At 38.2% G+C, this 23,544-nt stretch overlaps 1 protein-coding gene across 1 annotated transcript in view; it reads left to right on the top strand.

Moving 5' to 3' along the window:
- Positions 1-23,544, top strand: part of ABCA9 (ATP binding cassette subfamily A member 9) — a 51,785-nt gene that overhangs the window by 9,243 nt on the left and 18,998 nt on the right. Inside the window, exons 5-23 of the mRNA XM_081109873.1 lie at positions 1,537-1,701; positions 3,300-3,403; positions 4,347-4,573; positions 7,802-7,943; positions 8,226-8,411; positions 9,671-9,818; positions 10,486-10,654; positions 11,183-11,244; positions 11,767-11,877; positions 12,294-12,469; positions 12,666-12,785; positions 12,993-13,131; positions 13,931-14,021; positions 16,837-16,976; positions 17,473-17,592; positions 18,856-19,054; positions 20,533-20,699; positions 21,706-21,839; positions 22,224-22,361. Of these exons, the coding sequence (XP_080965999.1) occupies positions 1,537-1,701; positions 3,300-3,403; positions 4,347-4,573; positions 7,802-7,943; positions 8,226-8,411; positions 9,671-9,818; positions 10,486-10,654; positions 11,183-11,244; positions 11,767-11,877; positions 12,294-12,469; positions 12,666-12,785; positions 12,993-13,131; positions 13,931-14,021; positions 16,837-16,976; positions 17,473-17,592; positions 18,856-19,054; positions 20,533-20,699; positions 21,706-21,839; positions 22,224-22,361 (2,738 nt within the window). The remainder of the gene's footprint in view (positions 1-1,536; positions 1,702-3,299; positions 3,404-4,346; positions 4,574-7,801; positions 7,944-8,225; positions 8,412-9,670; positions 9,819-10,485; positions 10,655-11,182; positions 11,245-11,766; positions 11,878-12,293; positions 12,470-12,665; positions 12,786-12,992; positions 13,132-13,930; positions 14,022-16,836; positions 16,977-17,472; positions 17,593-18,855; positions 19,055-20,532; positions 20,700-21,705; positions 21,840-22,223; positions 22,362-23,544) is intronic.

Here is a 23,544-nt window from a genome sequence, read left to right as displayed (position 1 = left end):
ACCAAATAAGTAATTATGGAATAGTCTAAGTCTCTCACCCCTGAGTCCTTGAAACATAGGAGTCTTGGTACGGGAAGAAAGGAGATGCAGAGATCTGGGACAAGAAAGTTATAGGGGGAGGACTCTTGACCTTCCAGAAAGTTAGGAAACCTTTGAGAGCAAATAGATTATGTCAGAAAAACTCAGCAGTCAACTTCAAGAGACCCCCTTCTGGGTCAAAGCTGGCATATGTTAAGCTTCAACAAGAATAGCGCAATGATTTGAAACTCATCCAATGTATATTTAAATGCATGCTTTCATCGTGATGTAAAAAGAAAAAAAATGTTTGCCCTTGGAAGATGATAGGAAATCAGTTGTTAGGAACATTTGTAAATAAAGGGGAAATGCCAGCATTTATCCTATTGAACTGTACTATTGGCTAATCAAACAGATGCTGGAAAGTACTGTTTTATAAACATGTTCTAGTAAATGAAAAACAAATGATGGAAATAGAACATCATCATTTTGAAATTTCTAGTGGATCTGGACACTGAGTGTCAATGGCTGCTCATATCACAAAAAGCAAGACACCCAGCAATTATGACACTAATGAAAGAATACACTACCACCTGTAGCCTGGCCCAAAGGATTGGACCTGGGTCTAATTAAATACCTGGTCCAGCTGCCAGATGGCAGGAAGCACAGAGGACAGTGGATCATGTTGAATTATAACAGGCGTTTGCATTCAACAGATTCCAGACAGTGGGTTAAATGGCCTGGCTTTGGTCCATAAAAGGCACTCATTTACATTACATATTTTAGAATAAACAAAGTCTCTTGGGAAAACACTCCCCAAATTGAACAATTTTATGCTGTCTTTGAAGTGTAGCCATATTGACACCATTGTCAAATGGAGGTATACAGGGTGGGATGAAAATAGGTTTACAGTTGTTTGTATGGAAAATAATACAACCATTAATAATCAATAATACAAGAATAAACTGTGTTTCGTGTACTCACAACTGTAAACCTACTTTTGCCTGGCCCCGTATAGTATAATTATAGAATATATTTATAATTGTAATATATATTTCAACTTTAGACAGGTCTATACACACATCAGTTTAAATGTATACATTGGTATTGCTATTCCAAATTCATCATGCTTTAAAGTATTGGTCAAATACAGGGTGTCCCCCAAAATGTATACACACTTTGAATGATTATTAATTCCAGTCAGTTAAATCTGAAAAGAAAAACCATCAATGGAGCTATCAGCTATAAATTGTGTATACCTTTTGGGGGACACGCTGTATTTCATTTGTAAAGGCACAGTCTGTGATAGAAGCGATTGCCACACAGCACTTCTGAGTTTATCTAGAGTGTTGGAATCCCGCCCCCCACCCCCCCCCCCACACACACATACCGAGTGTGACTCTCTCAGTTAGTGAGGAGATGACGAGAATGTAAGTAAGACCTTCACCATGATTGTGCGTGGTGTTCTGTCTTTGGACCATGTAGAGATCTTCCTTACCTTTTCCCCTCTTTCACCCGCAGGAAGGACAATCACGGGGTGGCCTGATGAGGAAAGCATGAATGCATTGAATTTAAACTATTCTATAGATGCAGTGAAAGTCATCTTTAAGGATAACTTCTCATATCATTTAAAGTTTATCTGGGGAGGTAGAATCCCCAAGATAAAGGAATACAGAGACCATTCAGGTAACTTTCCCATTAGAAAAATACTTTTTTTTTTTTTTTTTGCTGTTGTCATTAATCAAAAGGCAGCATATATGAGAGCAGAAGTATTACAACATATCCAGACTTTTAATTTCTGAACATAATGAGATTCATTCCTGTTTTTTTTTAAAAAAGCATGTGTTCTTAAGTATATTGTCTTCTTAAGAAATTATATTTGCTGTTTCAATTTTGCGCTGCTTAACGAGAGGGATACTTTCTGAGAATTGCATGAGATGATTTCATTGTCATGTAAACATCACAGAGTACACTCACACACACCTAACTGGTATAGCCTATTACATGCCTAGGCTGTTTGTATATGGTATAGACTATGCTTCTAACCTGTACAGCATGTTACTGTGCAAAACAACATGAGATTATACTAAGCACAAGAGAAAATGATGCAATCCAGAGATGTGGTAAACATGAGCTATTCTATGAGCTGCTGTTGGCATAGCCTGGCATACTGCTTTACAGCCTTTTTTTTAATCTAAGTAGAAAGAGTACACTCTAAAATAATAATAAAACATATAGTTAGTAAAAACATAAAGCAGTAACATAGTACTTTATTGTCATTATCAAGTATTATGGGCTGAACATAGTTGCAGTAGGTCGATTGACAACAGCATCACCACAAACACTTGAGAAAAGCATAATGTCATAATGGCTACGATGTCCCTAGGCCAGCGATTTTAAGCCTTTTCATCTTATGGTAGACATAAACTACTAAAATTCTGAAGCACGCCAAAAAATACGTTGTTTTTTTTGCTGAACTGACAGAAAATAGGTATAATTTGGATTCACTCACACGGGCAGTTGTTGTTGTGTTGGCATTATCATTTTTTTCATTTGACAATCTAAGGCAGTGGTTCTCAACCTTCCTAATGCCGTGACCCTTTAATACAGTTCCTCATGTTGTGGTGACCCCCAATTTCATTGTTACAAATTGAACATAACTAAAGCATAGTGATTAATCACAAAAACAATATGTAATTATATATGTGTTTTCCGATGATCTTAGATGGCCCCTGTGAAAGGGTTGTTCGACCCCCAAAGGGGTCGCGACCCACAGGTTGAGAACCACTGATCTAAGGGAAAAGAGGTCAGTGCCCTGACTAAGTGGTCAGGTCCTAGATTATAAGAATTTTTCAACTTCATTATATGTGTTCCATTGTTTACCCAATATAGTAATATGGCACATGACTGCATTCCTGTGTTAGTCCTAAATATAATTGCAAGAAAAGGCGATTGCTCAATGATTACCAAACTTTTAAAAAATTTAGTGCTTCTTTGGCACAAGCCACAGAATAGCCTTGGCTCAACAAAGCTCAACAAAATATTCTTGGGTAATGGAGAGAATTATAAGATTGAGTGAAAAATTGTTGAGAACTGATGTTCACATGAACAAAGCATATTCTCTGGGTGTACCCTGCAAACCTTACTTGCAAAAAGCCCTACCATACGCTATATTATTGTGAACTTGGAGTGCATTTTGAAATATTTGAAGTCTTCATTTTTTTATCACCGAGATTGCCCCATCCCATCATAACTGTTTATGTTGTGTTCTTCTTTTCCTAAAGCTCATTGTCAAACAACAAATGAAAAAGTCGCCTGTGAAGGTTCACTCTTCTGGAAAAAAGGCTTTATAGCTTTTCAAGCTGCCATTAATGCCGCTATCATAGAAGTAAGTATTAAGTTAAAGAAATAAATGGCATTGTATGTTAAATTTTGTTGGATGGTTGTCTTATGGATTATCCTATCTTATCATTTAATTGATTTATTGACTTCACTTATTGGGCACAGTGTACTGGACAAGTACTGTGCAGTCATGGGCCACTGTGCACTATGATGTTAGGATAGTTGTGTCACTAGGCCAGTGATGGCGAACCTTTTGAGCTCGGCGTGTCAGCATTTTGAAAAACCCTAACTTAACTCTGGTCCTGTGTCACATATAGAAATTTTTTGATATTTGCAACCATAGTAAAACAAAAATTTATATTTTTGATATTTATTTTATATATTTAAATGCCATTTAACAAAGAAAAATCAACCAAAAAAATGAGTTCGCGTGTCACCTCTGACACGTGTGTCATAGGTTCGCCGTCACTGCACTAGACAATGGGACCACTGTTGTATATACAGTCTGTCATTGACCAACAGGTATTTTTGTGGTGCAAGACTGTATATAAACCATTACACTAAGCACTGAGGATCAGGCAATAAGTAGAACACAGTTACTTTTCTCCAGGGATACTGAATAGCAGGGGGAGAGAAATGGATATATGGTTCATAATAAGAGTTTAGATTCTGTCATGAGATTATAAATGGTGAAGTGGGCAAACAATGAAACAAGATATTCTGAAATATCAGAGAGGACCTACTAATTGAAATGACATTTCAGCTGAGACTTTGAGATTGAGTTGAATTTTGTCTAGTGAAGATGGTAGAAAGATGTTCTAAGGAATCGAGACAAAAACTGGAGGGTGGCAAGACCTACCGGGGGACAGATCGTGATAAGCATATGCATTTAAAAGTGGAATGCACATAATTTCTTTATCATTGAGAGGAAATGCATGAGGTTATAATCAGCTTCATATAACAATGTGTTCATTGGTATCTTTCTTTAGATCACAACAAATCACTCGGTGATGGAAGAGCTCATGTCAGTCACTGGTTTAAATATGAAGATATTACCCTTTCTTGCCCAAGCAGGGGTTGGGACCGATATTTTCATTTTCTTCTGCATTATTTCTTTTTCTACATTCATCTACTATGTATCAGTCAATGTTGCCAAAGAAAGACAATACATTAAGTCATTGATGACCATGATGGGACTTCGAGAGTTAGCATTCTGGTAATTACATGGCTACAGTCTGTCACGTAGCATACATAAGCAGAGTGAGTTATTTGGACTCCCTAGGCCTATAAAGTATCATATTTAAACTTGATGGCTTCCATAAGGTAGTGTACGATAAATAAGTGAAGTAGATGGACTTATAGGCTTGGTAAATGATACTTCACTGAATTAAAGAAAGTCTAATTCTATAACTTGCTGAAACCCAAATCACTAACCAATACAAACGATGACTCTTGATCACTAGTTACCATATATGGGGTGGATGTGTGTGTGTGTGTGTGTGTGTGTGTGTGTGTGTGTGTATACACCAGCCGTGGGCAAACTATGGCCCGCGGGCCGGATCCGGCCTGTTTGAAATGAATAAAACTAAAAAAAAAAAAAAGACCGTACCCTTTTATGTAATGATGTTTACTTTGAATTTATATTAGTTCACACAAACACTCCATCCATGCTTTTGTTCCGGCCCTCCGGTCCAGTTTAAGAACCCATTGTGGCCCTCGAGTCAAAAAGTTTGCCCACCCCTGGTATACACACATACTGGTATGTGTGTATATACTTATAATATGGTACTATGCAAATTGGTCAGGATGTGTCATGTAATGACCTATCGACAGGAGGGTGGAGCAGTGAGCTACAGGAGGGTGGGGCAGCGAGCTATGTGCGGTGGAGAGCTACAAGCGGCGGTGGGAGGGGCGGCCAGCTGAGGCAAGCGGCAGCAAGCTACTCGCACACAGATTCATGCGCAGGGCCACTAGTATGTTTGTATATATACATATATATATGTATACACACACACACACACACACACACACACACACACGTACGTGAGGTTTCTAATATTTGATGAGATATATGTTTGGATGACTGCTTTTGACTCCACATTGAATGAATTCTTACTTTTATGACACTAAAGGAAATAACATACAGACACACACACATACACACACACGAGTTATGTTCTTTAAGCACAAAGCTTCTTTGGTGGAGGTATACACAGTGGTGAGAACACAGGCTTGGGAGGTGGGAAGCCATGGGTCATCTCCATCTGAGCATTGCCACCTTGACCAAGTTACTTAATCTCTTCAAATCTTGGTTTTCTCTTCTGTTAAACATTGATAATGGTATCTATTTCTTATTGGCCATAAAGATTAAACAGGAAATGTATTTAAAGTGGAATTAAGAAAAATTAAACACAGAATATTAGATAGAACTCAGTATTGGGAAGTAGTACATACTGAGAGATGTAAGTTAAGGAACCAATTAGCCACAATTTTTTAATGAGTTTAGCCAAACAACGCTTTTGAGACAAAGAGTAGTAAAAGCATAAGTTCCTGAATCAGAAAGCAGTGGTTTGAATGTACCTTTTACATACTGTGATATTATTCTCAATGTTAAACAAGAATTGTAGAATATATAGAATAGTTGTAGATATATACCATGTAGTGTTTAAATAAACGTTAGATACTGTTGAATAGGAAGACCACATATTTTTAATGCTGCCAATTTATACCAAATTTATTTTTCCTCCAGAAATATTTAATAAACAATGCAAAAAGTGGAGAAAATGCATTCCTGGCTTGGTTTGGTCTACAATGGGAGTTTCTTCTGGTGTCTCTATTTGTATTAAAATTGTGTAACTCAATCCTGGAGGGAATTTTGGTCAATATATTTTTTAAGAAGTCATGGAAACCTACAGAGCATTAGAGAAAAGCAACCAATGATGGTGATGATGATGATGATGATGATGATGATGATGATAATGAGAGAGAGAGCAAATATATCTGATGTTGAAAGGTTAACAAAAATAGGAACGTTCCTCCCATAAGAAAAGGCTGTGCCATTCTGTGTGTTTGGCATATGAATGAAATTAAGGAGAGGTTTATAGAATGCAGAGAGATGAACAATTTAAGATGAATAGAAGTATGTTGTGCAAAGGAATCATCACAGTTAGGCAAGACTTCCCAAAACACAATGACTTTTCTACTTTGAACAAAAGAAAACTAAGTGTTCATTGTGGACCAGTTTTGGACCCACTGTCATATTAAACCCACAACATACAATATTTCATCTTTGCTTATTATTTTTCAGCAGAGAATAAGGAAATTTAAAGAGATTGAGTACCTTTCAGGATCATAGATTTACAGTGGAACAGAGAAAGCTGGAACCTAGATTTGCATGATTAGAAAGTTGACTCTCTTTCCCCATAAAGAAATTACTTCCTGCTTTTTGGTATTGATAGCAAGAAATGACATATCTTCATATCCATCTGTATTCCTATATCTATTTGTATACCTGTGTTCATATCTGTGTCTATATATAATCTTTACCTAATCATCTATATCAGGGGTTGGCAAAATATGACACCCCCCTTTTATTTTACAATCTGCAAACTAGGAATACTTTTACATTTTTAAATGTTTGGAAAAATTAAAAGACAATATGTTATAGCACACAAAGACTCATATAAAATTCAAATTTCAGTGTTAACAAATGAATTGTTATTGGAACCCAGCCACACTCATTGTTTGCACATTTTTAAAAATATATTTTTATTGATTTCAGAGAAGAAAGGAGAGGAAGAGAGAGATACAAACATCAGTGATGAGAGGGAATCATTGATCGGCTGCCTCCTGCACATTGGTCTGAGCCCGCAACCCAGGCATGTGCCCTTGCCCGGAATTGAACTTGGGACCTTTTGGTCCACAGGCCGACGCTCTATCCACTGAACCAAACTGGTTAGGGCTGCACATTTTTCAACAACTGCTCTTGTGCTCTGAAGGCAGGGTTGAGTAGTTGCAAGAGAGACCACAGGGTCTAAAAAGTCTAAAATATTTACTATCTGGCTCTTCAGAGACAAAGTTTGCTGCTGCTTCATCTACTTTTGGCCCATGATATTTATACAATTACTTTACTGAAAGAAGAAGTCTCGAACTGACAAATCCTCATAAATGTTTTCCCTGAAACCTTTCCCAATTACTCTCACCTTTTATCACTCAGTTTCTTTATTTTGCAATTGGCTGCCTGTATTATTTGTTTACTTGTTTATTGCCTACCGTCCCCTGTAGAATATGAACTTTAGGGGCAGAGAAATTTTCTGATGTATTAACTGTTGTATTCCCTTTACTCTTGCTATATGATGAGCTTCACAAATTATTTGCTGAACTCATGAATGGGTCCAGTGATGGAGTAGCAGCACTCTGAACTGACGTTTCGTTTCTCTGCAAGGCTCTCCTGGAGTGTGATGTACGCTGGCTTCATCTTTATTATGGCAATTCTGATGGCTCTTGTTGTAAAATCTACCCGTGTTGTCGTCCTCACTAGCTTTGTGGTGGTCTTCATGCTCATTCTCCTCTATGGCTTGTCTTTGGTGAGTTGATGAATTTAATCAAAGTCTCTCTCCCTCCCTCCCTCCCTCCCTCCCTCCCTCTTCTTTTTCTTCTTTTTCTCAGGGAAACCTACCCATTATTTATCACTAATTCTGATCACACCTGTTCTTTTCTGTTTGCAGTATTTGAGTATTTACATGAGACAATATCTAGGGGTGGGGAGGGAATGGACAAAATATCATACTATGAAATCCTGTCCTTTAGCATGCCACTGATGATTCTCAGAGAAGTAGATACTACCTACAGTGTTTCTCTTCTCTCAGATAACTTTAGCTTTCATGATGAGCGTCCTGATAAAGAAACCATTCCTTACCAGCTTTGTCGTCTTTCTGCTCACGGTCGTTTGGGGGAGCCTGGGTTTCACTGCGTTGTATAGGCATCTCCCTGCCTTTTTGGAATGGACCTTGTGTCTTCTTAGCCCCTTTGCTTTCACTGTCGGGATGTCCCAGGTAAGAGCTGATGTAACTACTTCATTTTCTACAAAATATTTTAAAAAGATTTCCTCTGAATAATTCATGCTTCAGGTGCTAAACATTAAAATTCCCATCTACCTTGGGAAAGATACACACAGAAGGTATAGAAAGGAGGTGTATGCTTTTATTTTTCTCTCTCAGCACAGTTCGTTTTCTTTTAAGTCCCTAAGTGCCGGCTAATACTCCATTACTGATGCAGTTCTGCTTTTACTTTTAATGGGCTGTCCCACTGAAGAGGTATCTAATTTAATGCTCAAGAAACATGACCCTTAATATCATGGCCAGTATTTGAAAACCAGGAATTCCATGGAAATACATTTTTACCTTTTGATGGGCCAATTTAAACGAAACTGAGCCTCCTCTCAGAAAATTAATTCTAGTTATGACAGCATAACTATAAATGCCAAATGAAGGGTGATGTTACATATAAACTCATTCTATCTTGCTATATACGAAGTAATTATTCTGGGTTTTTTTTCTGTCCTACCACTGAAGTATTTGCACTCCTGCATGGTTTCACTTTCAAATCCTGCCCCCTGTCCAGAAGGCTCTCTCCTTTTCCCCATCCTAAACTGGATGCAATCCTATAGGCAACCCAGCTCAAATATCACCTTCCTTGAGTTTTTACTTCTGCCTGGAGGACTTGCCTGCTCTGCCGGTGGGTCTCTGAGCTTTTTATACCTATTTCCATTAACGTCCCAAATTGCTTTGTAGTTAGATGGTTCATTGTTATCTCTTCCCTTAGTTTAGAGCTCTACGAAGACAGGAATTATGTTCAATCCCAATGTCTATAATCTATCTATATACATAAAAGCCCAAGTGACTGGCCAACTTGCCGGTACTATGATGCGCACTGACCACCAGAGGGCAGATGTTCAACACAAGAGCAGAAACCACAGGCATGGAAACATGGAACAGACTGATGAATCTCAGAGGGAAAGGGGCAAAGGGGAGGGCGGGAGGAGATTAACCAAAGATCTTATATGCATACTAGAGGCCTGGTGCATGGATTCATGCACCAGTGGGGTCCCTTGGCCGGCCTGGCAGTGGGGATCGGGCCAAAACCAGCTCTCTGACATCGCCCAAGAGGTCCTGGATTGCAAGAGTGCACAGGACAGACCGAGGGACCCCACTGGTGCACAAATCCATGCACTGGGCCTCTAGTAAGACAATAATAATTCTTGATGCTCTGTTTATCCTTTCAATAGTCTATGTTTTTTGTTTTTGTTTTTTAGCTTATACATTTGGACTATGATGTGAATGCTAACACCCATTTGGACTCTTCAAGCAACCCAAACCTAATAATAGCTACTTGTTTCATGTTGGTTTTTGATACTTTTCTCTATTTGGCATTAACATTATATTTTGACAAAGTTTTGCCCAGTAAGTAGATTCATGATTGTGACTCAACACAATTTTATTCATTGCATTTCTTTAATGGTCTACACTTTGTACAAGAATAAAAAGTATATCATTAATAATATTAATATTGATTACAGATTGAAATGATAATATTTAGGATATAGTGGGTTAAATAATATCTATGGTGTGTTGACTATAAATTAGTAAGCGTTTTTTTTCAAAACTTTAAAAATAAGCCTAATGGTATTCTGCACTTTGTTTATAGAATAACTTCCTAAGATCTTGTTCTGCCATGACACTTTAGATTGTTTCATTAAAAAAAGAGACATTTGTGCCCGGCCAGTGTGGCTCAGTGGTTGAGTGTCAACCTATGAATGTGGAGGCCATAGGTTTGGTTCCCGGTCAGGGCACATGCCAGGGTTTCAGCCTCAATCCCCAGTAGGCGGTGTACAGGAGACAGCTGATCAATGATTCTCTCTCATCATTGATGTTTCCATCTCTCCCTCTCCCTTCCTCCCTGAAATCAATAAAAAAACATTTTTTTAAGACACAGACACTTGTAAGCGATGAAGGATAATTATATTATTAGTGCACATGTCGGAACTAGATGAAGAATGCTACTGCTATGGTGACTGCAGTCCTTAAAGTGGTGCCTGACCCAATATTTAATTGCCTCCCATTCATGTAGCTGAACATGGACGTCGACATTCCCCCTGGTTTTTCCTGAAACCCTCTTTTTGGTTTCAACACCAAAGAGCTGACCACGTGGCCCTTGAGAATGAAATAGATTCAGATTCTTCATCTAATGACTCTTTTGAACCAGTGTCTCCAGAATTCCATGGGAAAGAAGCCATCAGGTAATGAAAGAACTACCTGGAGATGCAAATGAAACACCCGTCAGAGACCAGAGATCTATCGGGCAAAACCCAGATATGACAAAGGTTTTCTTCGGTGTCCTTCTTGTACCCACTGATGTCCAGGCTGCTGCCCTCAGGAAGGGCTACCCTCTTTCTAGATAACATTTTGTTTTCTTATATTGTCAGCATTTACATTTACTAATATCTGTGGTTTAGCAACAGCCATCCATGAATAAACAGTATTCATATTTCCACTTTCTTCATGATCTCCTTTCCATTGTTCCTGCTTGGCTCTCTTTCTCTGTCTGCTGTCTTTGTGACAGACACGGTCACCATCTCCCTGGTTGTTTTCACCCCCTTTTCTCTGCGCTTCACTCTGCCTCTTTCCTCTTTGCTTCCTGGTTAATACGATGAGAAGGAAGAGGCAGGTGAGGCAGAAAGGGGAAAGAGACCCTCCAGTGAGTGGATGTCTCAACCATCTGTCCACCTCCACCATTTCTTCAAAACATTTTCATCTTTTTTTTCCAGAATAAAAAATCTTAAAAAGGAATATAAAAAAGGGAAGCATGAAAAAGTAGAAGCTTTGAAAGGTAATAAATATCATATGTAACAGGCGGGGTGGTTTCAAGACTGTGTCTCAACTGTGATACTGTTTTGGCAGACGAAGAACAGATAGTCCAGCTATCATGATGCTCCTTTGTTCGAACCCAGTATGTTTCCTTCCAAAGGAAAAACCACGTAACAATTTCAGAAAGTCAGATGCAACCCTGATATCCTATAGGTTTGAGAGATGCATGATAGGATCATGCTAGTGTATTTTCAGCTCACCGCATTCTCTAATCTGAAAGCTATCTTCATTGTAATCAGCCCATCTTTAAAGACAAAACTGCTTTGATCCCCAAAATTGTTAATCATAGAATAATATATTATGGTAATATTACACCTATAAAATGTATATCATAGCAGATACCATTTTAAAGAAAGGAATTTTGGGATGATTCTGACTATTGCTAGCCAAATATACCCATATTATAAGAACTTACAAAAATTTCAGAGAATGTAAAGTTACTATGTAGGCTCTGAGTATAATTTTTTTTTATATATACTGCCAGGTCTGGTATTTGACATATATGAAGGCCAGATCACTGCGCTCCTTGGTCACAGTGGAGCAGGGAAAACGACCCTGTTAAACATACTCAGTGGATTGTCGGACCCAACATCAGGTGAGAAGACAATTATCTAATGACAAGAACATGGGCAAATGAATTAACTGCATTTTTATTAGTTAATTTCAATAGTAGTTTCATTAACTACTAGTCACACCCAGGTATTTAAAAGTTTTAGAAATTTCTTCAAGTTATTCTTGTATAGACTCATGTTCTCTTTATTGAGGAAAATCTTTTTGGTTTAAATATTTCCTGGTAAGTAGCTTTATGCTTATGAATTGGCACCCAGCTGGGTCAGATGTCTTATGAACATTACATTTTTAATTAGTCAATAGTGTATTCCCTATAGATAGGCCCAATATCTTTAAAGGACTCTAGTGATTGACACACATTGTTTTTTCATTTAAAAATATCTTACATAAAGCAGGCATGCAACATTACCCTGATGTTAACTGTCTACCTTTAACTTTTAGGTTCGGTCACCATCTACAACCACTCACTTTCAGAAACGGCTGACTTGGAGACTGTCAGCATGCTCACTGGAGTCTGCCCGCAATCCAATGTGCAATTCGGCTTCCTGACAGTGAGGGAAAACCTCAGGCTCTTTGCCAAAATAAAAGGGATCCAGCCACAGGAAGTGGAACAAGAGGTAGATTCCATGTTAAATGCCATGCAGCCATGAGGATGAAATTGTTTACCTAGGAAATTCTAACTGCACTTGTGTTACTTCTACCCAGTTCACCCTCTAAAGGGCAAAAAGGCCCCTTATAATGAACAGACAAATGATACTGTTTTTTTAAATAACCAGTCTGGGTTTTGGACCAAATAACCTTTCTTTGGTTTAGGTACAACAAGTGTTACAGGACTTGGAAATGGAAAATATTCAAGACATTCTTGCTCAAAATTTAAGCGGAGGACAAAAAAGGAAACTAACTTTTGGAATTGCCATTTTAGGAGATCCTCAGGTAAATCAAACTAAAATTACCGACAAAATCAGATTGAGGGTTGAGAAACAATTGTATTCGGTCAGACTTAATTTGTAAACGCTAAAAGCAAGAGAGCAGTTACAATGGAAAATTAAGTACTGAGCTATGTCTCCAAATACAAGTTGCTTTTTTAATGAAATTTTGCCTGGGAGGGGAAATGATTTTATGTGCTTTTGTGCTGTGCAGATTTTGCTACTGGACGAACCAACCGCTGGATCAGATCCTCTCTCAAGGCACCGTGTGTGGAACCTTCTTAAAGAGAGGAAATCAAACAGAGTCATCCTCTTCAGCACCCAGTTCATGGATGAGGCTGACATCCTGGCTGGTGACTCTTAGGTTTCTTGCATGTACCTTAGTGAGAAATCAGAGACACGTGTGGAATATGTATAAATTCATTCTAGCACAGTTAGTTGCCATGGGTGTGACTGCCATGAGAATCTTTCACCCATTTGAGCACCTATATCCCTGAGTACATTGTGCCATGGAAGTACTCTGAACCTATTGCATTGGTTGTAAAATATATAGCTATTCTCAAAGATATATTATGCTTTGCCCTGGCCAGTGGGCTCAGTGGTTAGAGTGCCGGCCTGTGCACCAAAGAGTTGCAGGTTTGATTCCTGGTTAAGGGAACATAACAGGGTTATGGGTTCTCTCCTCATCCCCTTGGTTGGGGTGCATGCAGGAGACAACCAGCCAATGTGTCTCTCTCACAACGATGATTCTCTCTCTCTCTCCATACCCTCTCCCTCCCTCCCTTCCTCTCTCTGAAAAGCAATGGAAAAAAATATTCTCAGGTGAAGATTAACAACAAAAAAGATTAATAACAACTGACGTTCATATTGACGTTATTCAATATGAATGTCAGTTGGCTTGAAACAGATCCTTTCAATGCATAATTTTTTCTAAATATACTAGTACTAGAGAATAAACTAACATGTCATTTTAGTTACTGTATGACAAAGAAAGTGGCTTGCATATGATCAGGATTCGAATGCATCTGTTTTAGTGGGTCATGCTTCTAAAATACGTTGCTTATTAATGAATTTGTTCTTTTATATTAATAGTGAAAATACAATACCTTAATGCAAGTTATTTTACTTTATTTTTTTGCTTTTAATACTTAGACCGAAAGGTGTTTATATCTAATGGGAAGCTGAAGTGTGCAGGCTCGTCTCTATTCCTGAAGAAGAAATGGGGCATCGGCTACCATTTAAGGTACGACCTCGCCGTTGGAGACAGGTTAGAACGTGTTGGAAAAGCTGAGGGCAGGGGATATCAACATTGAGCATGTGCAAGTAGACTGCACAACTGGTGTGTTCATTTCAAGAGATAGGTGTTAGAACTACACCCCGGGGCTCTTTTTCTTAGCTAGAGTGAAGGATATGAGGGGTTGCAGACATGAAGACTAGAAGAATGATTAGGCGACGTTTAAATAAAATTTTTGGAAAATATTTTCACAACACTTTGTTTGCTAGAAGAAACGTATTGATATTCCAGTCCCTTCTCTTATCATATTTCATTGCTTATTTGGGTTTATTGTGACAGTTTCAATAGCCTCCTCTTGGTTCCCCATGAATTCATTTTCTCCTTCATTCTCTCCTGTTTCCTTCTCTTCCAGATCATAGTTATTATCATTATTAAGTAATGTCTGTCACTTAATAAGTATTGGCTATGTCTTCGGTACTTGCTAAGATATTGACATTTGGAATGCTCATATAATCATATTTAAACCTCCAGATAACTTTAAGATGGTATTATTATTCTCCTTTGACATGTCAGAGAGTTTTAATAATCTGCCCAACTCATTTATAATCTTGGACCAAGATTACAGGTGTAATATGAATCACCCCTATACTCCCACTAAAATATTAATATTTCTTAAAAATAATTCAAGTCACTTTATCTCCAGTGGTTAAATGAATCCCCCCATATTTACTCAGGTGCTTGACCTGATCTAGCCTACCATTCCATCATGATTGCTTGGTACTACCTGATTGAATCCGTACCTTCCAACTAAAAGGAACTGCCCACTGTTCTCTGGGGTGTTCCATAGCGTTGTTTTTGTCTCTGCTTGAGATAGGACATCTGTTTAACATGTCATCCTCCAACCCCTTCAAACCACGTTCCAATCGTATCCATTCTTGAAAGTCTTTTCTGAGTGTTTTCTCCTTGAAAAGCACCCACTCCTCAGGAACCCTGAAAGCATTACTTTGAATTGTTGTCTTAGGCAACTTCATTAATTGACTTGATTCTCAGTAACTTCATTTATGGAGCAGCAGCAATAATACCTGCTTTGCATTTAAGACTAAAGATATTGAACAAATGAGTAATTGACAATGTGCAAAGCACTTAATTGAATTGACTCAACTTCCTTCTCCCTCACTTATTTTATAATATGCTTTACATTATATTTATATTATATCATTATATATTTATATTTATACTAGAGGCCCAGTGCACAAAAATTTGTGCACTCGGGGGGGGGAGGGTCCCCTCAGCCCGACCTATGCCCTCTTGCAGTCTGGGACCCCTCAGAGGATGTCCATCTGCTGGCTTAGGCCCACTCCCTGGGGGATCAGGCCCAAGCTGGCAGTCAGACATCCCTCTGTCAGCCTGGCAGACCTCTGGGGATGTCCACTTACCAGCAGGGAGCAGACCTAAGCTGCAGTCGGACATCCTTAGTGCTGCTGAGGAGGCGGGAGAGGCTCCTGCCACCACTGTTGTCCTGGCAGCCATCAGCCTGGCTTGTGGCTGTGGGAGTGCACTGACCACCAGGGGACAGCTCCTGCATTGAGCATCTGCCCCCTGGTGGTCAGTGTGTGTCATAGGGACCAGTCATTCCCAGTCGTTCTGCTGTTAGGGTCAATTTGCATATTACCCTTTTATTATATAGGATTATATTTTGTTACGGGATCCTTTAGAGAAGGTTTTGTATTCTTCCTAAAAAATATATATTTTTATTGATTTCAGAAAAGAAGGGAGAGGGAGAGAGAGATAGAAACATCAATGAGAGAGAATCATTGATCGGCTGCTTCCTTCACACCCTCTACTGGGGATTGAGCCCGTAACCCGGGCATGTGCCCTTGACCAAAATCAAACCCGGGACCCTTTAGTCTTCAGGCCAATGCTCTATCCACTGAGCCAAACCAGCAAGGGCTGTATTCTTATTTGATATCTTAGTGCTTAGCACAGGGCCTTGTAAGCACAAAATAGCTTTTTCTAAAATGGATTTTTTTAGGTTCATGTCATCAAAGTCAATTGTGATACCCTTGTCATTCTATAGCCTCAGTGTAATTCAGGGCATGTGACTAATAATGGGCTTGCTCAAATCCAATGATTTCATGAAGAACTTTGTCTGTTCTCATAACAAGACAGACCAGCTTCAACCTGAATACATTTTGGATCAAAAAAGAAAAAAAGATCACATTAGCTAACATATTGAGGGTTTCCTTAGTGCAAAGCCCTGTGCTATCTCATACATATTTTATTTTGTTCTGTATTTTGAGATCCTTGGAAAGCTTAGTATTGTTCTGTCTCACAGATGAGAAAACTGATGCTCAGAGACATTAAACCTGCATTCTGGAACAAGGATCAGTAGAACAATAAAACCATGTTCTTAATGACTATACACAGTACCCCTCTGTTTGTTTTTCCCATGTTCAAGTGCTAGTTTTTGAAGGACTCATACTTTACTGCAAAGGGAGAATTCAAAGTTGAGTTATTGAGCAGGTGGAAACAAAATTAGGCGTTCCCTTACACCTCACCCCAGCCACGGTCTAGCAGAATATCTCTTTTCTCCAAATACTAATCCTTGAGTCACGTTCTCTTTCTCTAACATCCCTTACACTGGTTCCCCTGCCATGTGGTACAGATTATACAGTTTGGACTATATTGGTGTTTTTATGTCTCACTTCGTTCATTAGGTTATACATGTTTTGTCTCATTAATGAAAGGACGAGCACATACTACAATTGTTTGTAGAGATAGTGTTCGAGAAAAATAATTTAAATTTACTCTTTTTAAATGTTAGTTTGCATTTGAATGAAATGTGTGATCCAGACAATATAACATCGCTTGTTAAACAGCACATCCCTGATGCCAAATTAACAGCACAAAGTGAAGAAAAGCTTGTATATATTTTGCCTTTGGAAAGGACAAACAAATTCCCAGGTAACAGAATGCAGAGACCACAGAGTGGTTTATATTGATGTTACAATAACCTTAGCTCTTTTGCATTTGTTATTGTATTGCCTAACAATTAAGCCTAACATGAAAGTATAAATCTCGATTTTCTAGAAAATATTTCTTAAATAATGGGGATTTCCACATATAAATTTTGGGTTGACACAGTCAATCTATCTATAACACTCTTCATAATCTAACAATTAAATATTTTAAAACATTAAATAAAATATAACTTATTTCAAAATCCCTCACATACGTAGTTTTCTAAGAATAAAAAAAATAACTTTAACATTTTATACTCAAGAAGACATGGAAATGTATATACTGTCTAGACTATTTTATAAATAAGGGAAATTCTATATCATAACTGCTTCTGATTAATGCATTCTATCACATGAATTTTCTATTTTTTAAAATGTTATTATCAATCTCATTCATTACAAATCATATTCTTTTGATGCATTTTTGTGTCTACCTTTAGACCTTTATAGGGATCTTGATAGATGGTCTCATCAAGGCATTGAGAATTACGGTGTTTCCATGACAACTTTGAACGAGGTGTTCTTGAAGCTAGAAGGAAAATCAGCTATTGATGAATCAGGTAAAAAAAAATTAAATTTTATATTTCTGTGCAGTATTTTATCTTGAAAATATACTTTGAATGTTGAAATGATATGCTTTTGGAGTCTAATGATTTAGTCTTGTCTTGGGAAAATGTAGAACAGATAGAAATGTATTTCTGTTTCCTACCCCCTTCTCTCAATGCTGGCCTCCCACTTTGAATATCCTATTTTTGTACCATGCATTTTTTAAAGCATGTGGAATACAGCAGTGCATAAGACTAAATCCTCATGGAGCAGACAATATTTATTATTATTATATTTATTATTATATACATAACATAATATTGTATAAGAGCTACCAAGATAAGAAATTAGAGTTGTAGATTGACAGTTGCTTTTCTTATAGTATTTTGATGACATCATTCCAGTGTCTTCAAGGTTCCATTGTTACTGTTGAAATTTTTTCTGTCAGTCTAATTGTCATCCTTGGAAAGTGTTCTGCCTTTTCTCTCTAATGATTCTAAGGTAGTTCTTTGTTTCTGGTTTACTATCTGTGTCAACTCTTTATTGCACTTTTTCACTTTCATTTTCTGTTTTTTTCCTTATTGATCAAGTGGGGTTTTATGTTTTATCCTTTTTTTAAGTTATACACTTGATATATTTTCGTCGTGGTTGATTACGCTTACCTTTTAATGTTCATCTAGCTTTCTGAAAGTCTAGAGCTGATCAATTTCTCTAGACTCTTCTTCTAAAAGACATAACTTTTATTTTCAACCATGGCTATATTAAAAAATCTTGCCTCCACCAATTTAATATTCCCAGAGGGGAAAGGAAAGGGTTCTATCTATATTAAATTTTCTAGCTGTGTCAGAAATACTAAGATAGTTTATCTGTTGCAATGAATAGATTCTTCTTCTTGGCTAAATATAAGTTTCTTTTCATTGATTTCTCTAGAATAAATTAAGTCCTTTAAAGCTGTAGACACAGAATTTTTTTCTTCAGAAAATACAAATTTTTCTTTTATTATATCACATTTTTTCTTCTTATAGTCTTCCTTCCTTCCTTCCTTTCTTTCTTTCTTTCTTTCTTTCTTTCTTTCTTTCTTTCTTTCTTTCTTTCTCTTTTTGCTTCATTCCCATTTCTGTAATAGGTGATCAAGTAAAACCATGAGTTAGATTAATTGTATCTTTGTCCAAGGCTCTCTACTCTGACACCATGTAGTGAGTAGATAATCTTAGGGAAATCGAAATTAGGCACATCTGAAATGGCACTTTATAAATTATTGATTTTATATTTTCTAGATATTGGAATTTGGACACAGTTACAAAGTGATAGGACAAAAGACACAGGAGGCCTTGTTGAGCTGGAACAAGTTTTGTCTTCCTTTAATGAGACCGAGGAAACAGCCAGCGGCATGGCTCTCTGGAGGCAGCAGACCTGTGCAATAGCGAAAGTTCGCTTCCTGAAGTTAAAGAATGAAAAAAAAACTCTGATGACCATGTGAGTACCTGAGGGTTTCAGGTATGCATGGTCGGCACATCCAAAATAAATTCAAGAGAGGAAAAAAACAACAACCCATCATGGATAAAATAAATTTCAGCAATTGTATATGGTCTTTTAAACATAGAAGTCGAAGCCAATTTTTAGTTGCTTAGGTGGGTGTGTAATTAAAACAGATAAAGTGTGGGGCTTTTCTCTTAGTTTCACACAGAATCTGCTCTTATCAAAAGGTTGACGTAGTTTACCAGAAGCATGAATGTTAGCACTCGCCTCTGTGCGGGGCTGCATCTTAGCCAAGGCTTCACGTCACTGTCTGGAGCCTCTACAGTCCTCTCCAGCTTCCGGTTTCTCACCGAGTGATACCTCCTGGCATGAGCCCTGCTCTCCACCCAGGGCACTCATTCATTCCATTGGCTCTCGAGGGTGATTAGAAGCACAGTAAGAAAGCATAGTCCAAAATCAGACAATATTGTCAACCATAGCGTCCAAATAGGGCACTGGAAAAAGAATTTTACATGAGGGAGAATTTGAATTTGATGTAGGAAAATGGAACATTTAGCTAAGGAGGGAAAGCAGGACGGAAATTCAGAGAGCAGTTCTGAGCGTGGAGATGCATGGGAAGTCTGCAGAACTGTTATTAATTTGAGTTCTTTGCGACACAGAGTGTGCAAAAAAGTAAAAACAATGTTGATACTATATTACATAGAGCTAGAGAGTTTGGACTTTGTGACTAATAAGGAATTTTTGAAGTTTTAGTTTTTAGTTTGAACAGGCAAGTGATATCATTAGAACAGAATGCCAAGAAACTTAGCCGGGAAACAGTGCAAATGGTTTGGAAACAGTAGACAGTGGGCACAAGGAAAAGAGCCATTTAGGACAATGTTGAAAGAGGTCAGAAGAGAGATAATTAGGGTCCAAACTTGAAAAGTAGAAGAGAGAAGAAGGTGCAAGGCAAGTACTAATGATGATAAGAGAAATTTTCAAACATTTGGAAAAGGAAAGTATGGGAGAGAAATGAGTATATCATAATTGAACTTCGGAACCTGAGTGGATGAGAAAATGTTGGAACTTGCAGAAATTGGGGAGAGGAAAGGGAAAGTTTCAGAGTGTAGCAAGTCAGGGTGTTGGCGATATGCCAGCTTGCAGTGGTTCCCCCCAAAAAGAAGAAGTGCGCGACTGAATCAGAGCAAAAAAGTGGGGATTAGAGAGGGATATTTAAGAGTGGTAATCAGCATATTTCCTAGGCTTGACTGACATGTCTGAAGGGGGTAGAGGGCGGCACTTGGAGAGAGAGAAATACCAAGGAGAGGTTCATAGGAACCATCTTATTTTAGGAAAAAAGAAACGGGGAAGAAAAGCATGATTCATATATGTGGTTAGTGTTTGCAGTTTCTATTAAAACATCCATTCTCTGCCCACATGTAAAAACCTACCAGAGTTGCTCTACATGATTTTCTCTTACCTTTTCCTTCATGCAGATTACTGCTTTTGTGCATTAGCCTTTTCCCTCAGCTTTTGGAATATCTATTCTATGAGATATATCGGAAGAGTTATTCTTGGGGACTGTCTCCCAATATGTACTTCCTCTCACCGGGACAACCGCCTCAAGCTCCTCTGACACACTTACTGGTCATCAATAAAACAGGTGAACATGGAGCTCAAATTCAACCTTTCAATGTTGTGCTTGTTCAGAGATTCCCCAGACAGCATAAACCACGAAGAAAAATCACACTCTGTATGTTTTATTTTATTTTATTATTTTATTATTATTTTTTAATCCTCACCCAAGGATATTTTTCCATAACTTTTTTAGAAAGAGTGGAAGGGAGGGGTGGTGGGGGAAAGAGAGAGAGAGAGAAATATCGATGTGAGAGAGAGAGAAATATCAATGTGAGAGAGACTCATCCGTCGGTTGCCTCCTGCACATGCCCTGACTGGGGCTAGGCATCAAACCTGCAACCGAGGTACATGCCCTTGAGTGGGAATCGAACCCGAGGCCCTTTGGTGCATGGGCTGATGCTCTAAACACTGAGAAACACCAGCTGGACTATTTAGAAATGGACTATTTGGACATGATGCCAAACAGAAAATTAATTTAAAAATGGCAAATAGAGGGTGGAAGAGTTGGTTTTAGAAACACATTTTGCAAGCTTACTTGACCATTGACTGATCTTCTAGATCTTTCCATAACATTTTTGAAGTACTATGCATTCTAAGGCTCTGGAAAGAAAATATATCCCAAATTTCTAAGAAAATAGAAGATTAATATCTTCAAGGATGATAATGATAATTTTAAACAGTATTTTTTCAATTGATTTTTATTGTTGGCACTATTACAGATGTCTCCATCTCCCCCTCCTTTGCCCACCTCCGCCCCACCCCAAGCCCCTCTTTCTTCACTGTTGTCTGTGAGTTATGCATATTTGTACACTAACAACATTATAAGTAAAATACCTAGCCTCTAGGTAAAGTTACTTTGTCATATCCCTGGTATCAGAATGGGTTTTAGTACCACACCATCAATTCTGCCTTTTTAAGGAAATCATCATTATGGTATGCTTTGAGTGACATTAATAAGGTTTTTTAAAAAATATACTATTTGACTTGTTTTACTGCATTTTTGCTTCTTTTGAATTTTACCTTCTTGGTAGGGTCGAGCATTGAAAACTTTATACATTCACTGAGGCAGCAGAACATAGCTTTGGAAGTGGATGCGTTTGGAATTCGACGTGGTGCCAACGAGCCATCATACAACGGTGCTATCACGGTGTTAGGTGATGACAAAGTATGTTGGGCTCTGATTGCTGCATCTTACCAAAGATGGAGTATGAACGTGCAATCTGAGAAATACATATTGACTGACATAAAAGACCAATTTGACATAAGCAGATGGGGTAGTTCTCATTTGTAGAGGAGAAGGTGGGCTACAATTAGTTGCCCACAGCCTGCATATAACATATTGTGGCTGATACAGTGGCCAGTAAAGACCACAATACTGTATTTCTTGCAGTATTTTGGGACTTAATCAGATATTAGTGATGGTGGTATTCATCGTATTCAGTGCGTTAGCCTTATTGTGTTGTCAATACTTTGATTTTCTATCAGATTCTTGCATTATATTTTGCATTGGCTCTCTGAGGACTCAGAATGCACATTTGTTTTATTTCAGCACCAGAGATTTTCAATAGCATGCAATACCAAAAGGCTGAATTGCTTCCCTGTCCTCATGGACATCATTAGCAATGGGCTACTTGGAGTTTTTAATTCTTCAGAACACATCCAAACAGACAGAAGCACGTATCTTGAAGTAAGTATATTACATCCCTTATCCTGAACTATAAGAAGTTTTTTTTTAAAAAAAATACCTGAAATGCTGAAATAGCATCGTGTTGATTTTTATGAACTTATTATTGAATAAGTTCATGTTTGTTTCTTTTAAAATATATTTTTATTGATCTCAGAGAGGAAGGGAGAGGGAGAGAGAGAGATAGAAACATCAATGATGAGAGAGAATCACTGACCGGCTGCCTCCTGCACACCCCCCACTGGGGATCAAGCCCAGGTATATGCTCTGATCGGGAATTGAACCGTGACCTGGTTCATAGGTTTACACTCAACCACTGAGCCATACTGGCCAGGGTCATGTTTTATATACTTACAACTTACTTACATTCATACACACACACACACACACACACACACACGATATTTAAAATAATCGTATAACATTGTAAACTTAATTGGATGACTTAGGGTCAGTGGAACAGCAGAAAATACAATTAATTCAGAAAAAGGAATGACTTTTGGTCTTCGATCTGCCACCATCTCTGGTCCTAAGTAGTGGGACCTGGTTGAAACAGCCAGAGTCATCAAGGCCAGACACTGGGGCCTCCTTAACAACTTGGCTTCTGCAAGCCTTGGTTTGCCAATCCACACACACAAAAAATACAGGTAAGAAATTCGTCACTGGGGTTTCTTTAGAAGTAAATGAGGCAATGTGAACACCCGGTTCAGTTGGCCAAGTTAGTATAAACATGAGTAATAAAACATGATGCAGGGAGCCATAGGTGCTCAATAAAATACATTTGTTATCGTTACTGCTGTTAATATTACTTTCCTTGGGAATGCATTGTTTCCATTAAAGAGTGTTCAGTTTTGAGTAGATTGGAGAACAGGCTTAGTTAGAACTAGAAGCAGTTCTTGTTTAAAATATAATTTTTTAAATATATTTTTATTGATTTCAGAGAGGAAGAAAGAGGGAGAGAGATAGAGATAGAAACATCAATGATGAGAGAGAATCATTGAATGGCTGTCTCCTGCATGCCCCCCACTGGGGATCAAGCCCGCAACCCAGGCATGTGCCCTTAACCGGAATCGAACCTGGGACCCTTCAGTCTGCAGGCCAACGCTCTATCCACTGAGCCAAACTGGATAGGGCTAAAATATAATTTGCCACGAAGTTTTAGGAAGGGCTAAGACAGTGGTTCTCA

Source organism: Myotis nattereri, assembly GCF_964212035.1.
Source record: "Myotis nattereri genome assembly, chromosome: 16".
NCBI lineage: Eukaryota > Metazoa > Chordata > Mammalia > Chiroptera > Vespertilionidae > Myotis > Myotis nattereri.
This window is presented reverse-complemented; position numbering and strand designations above follow the sequence as displayed.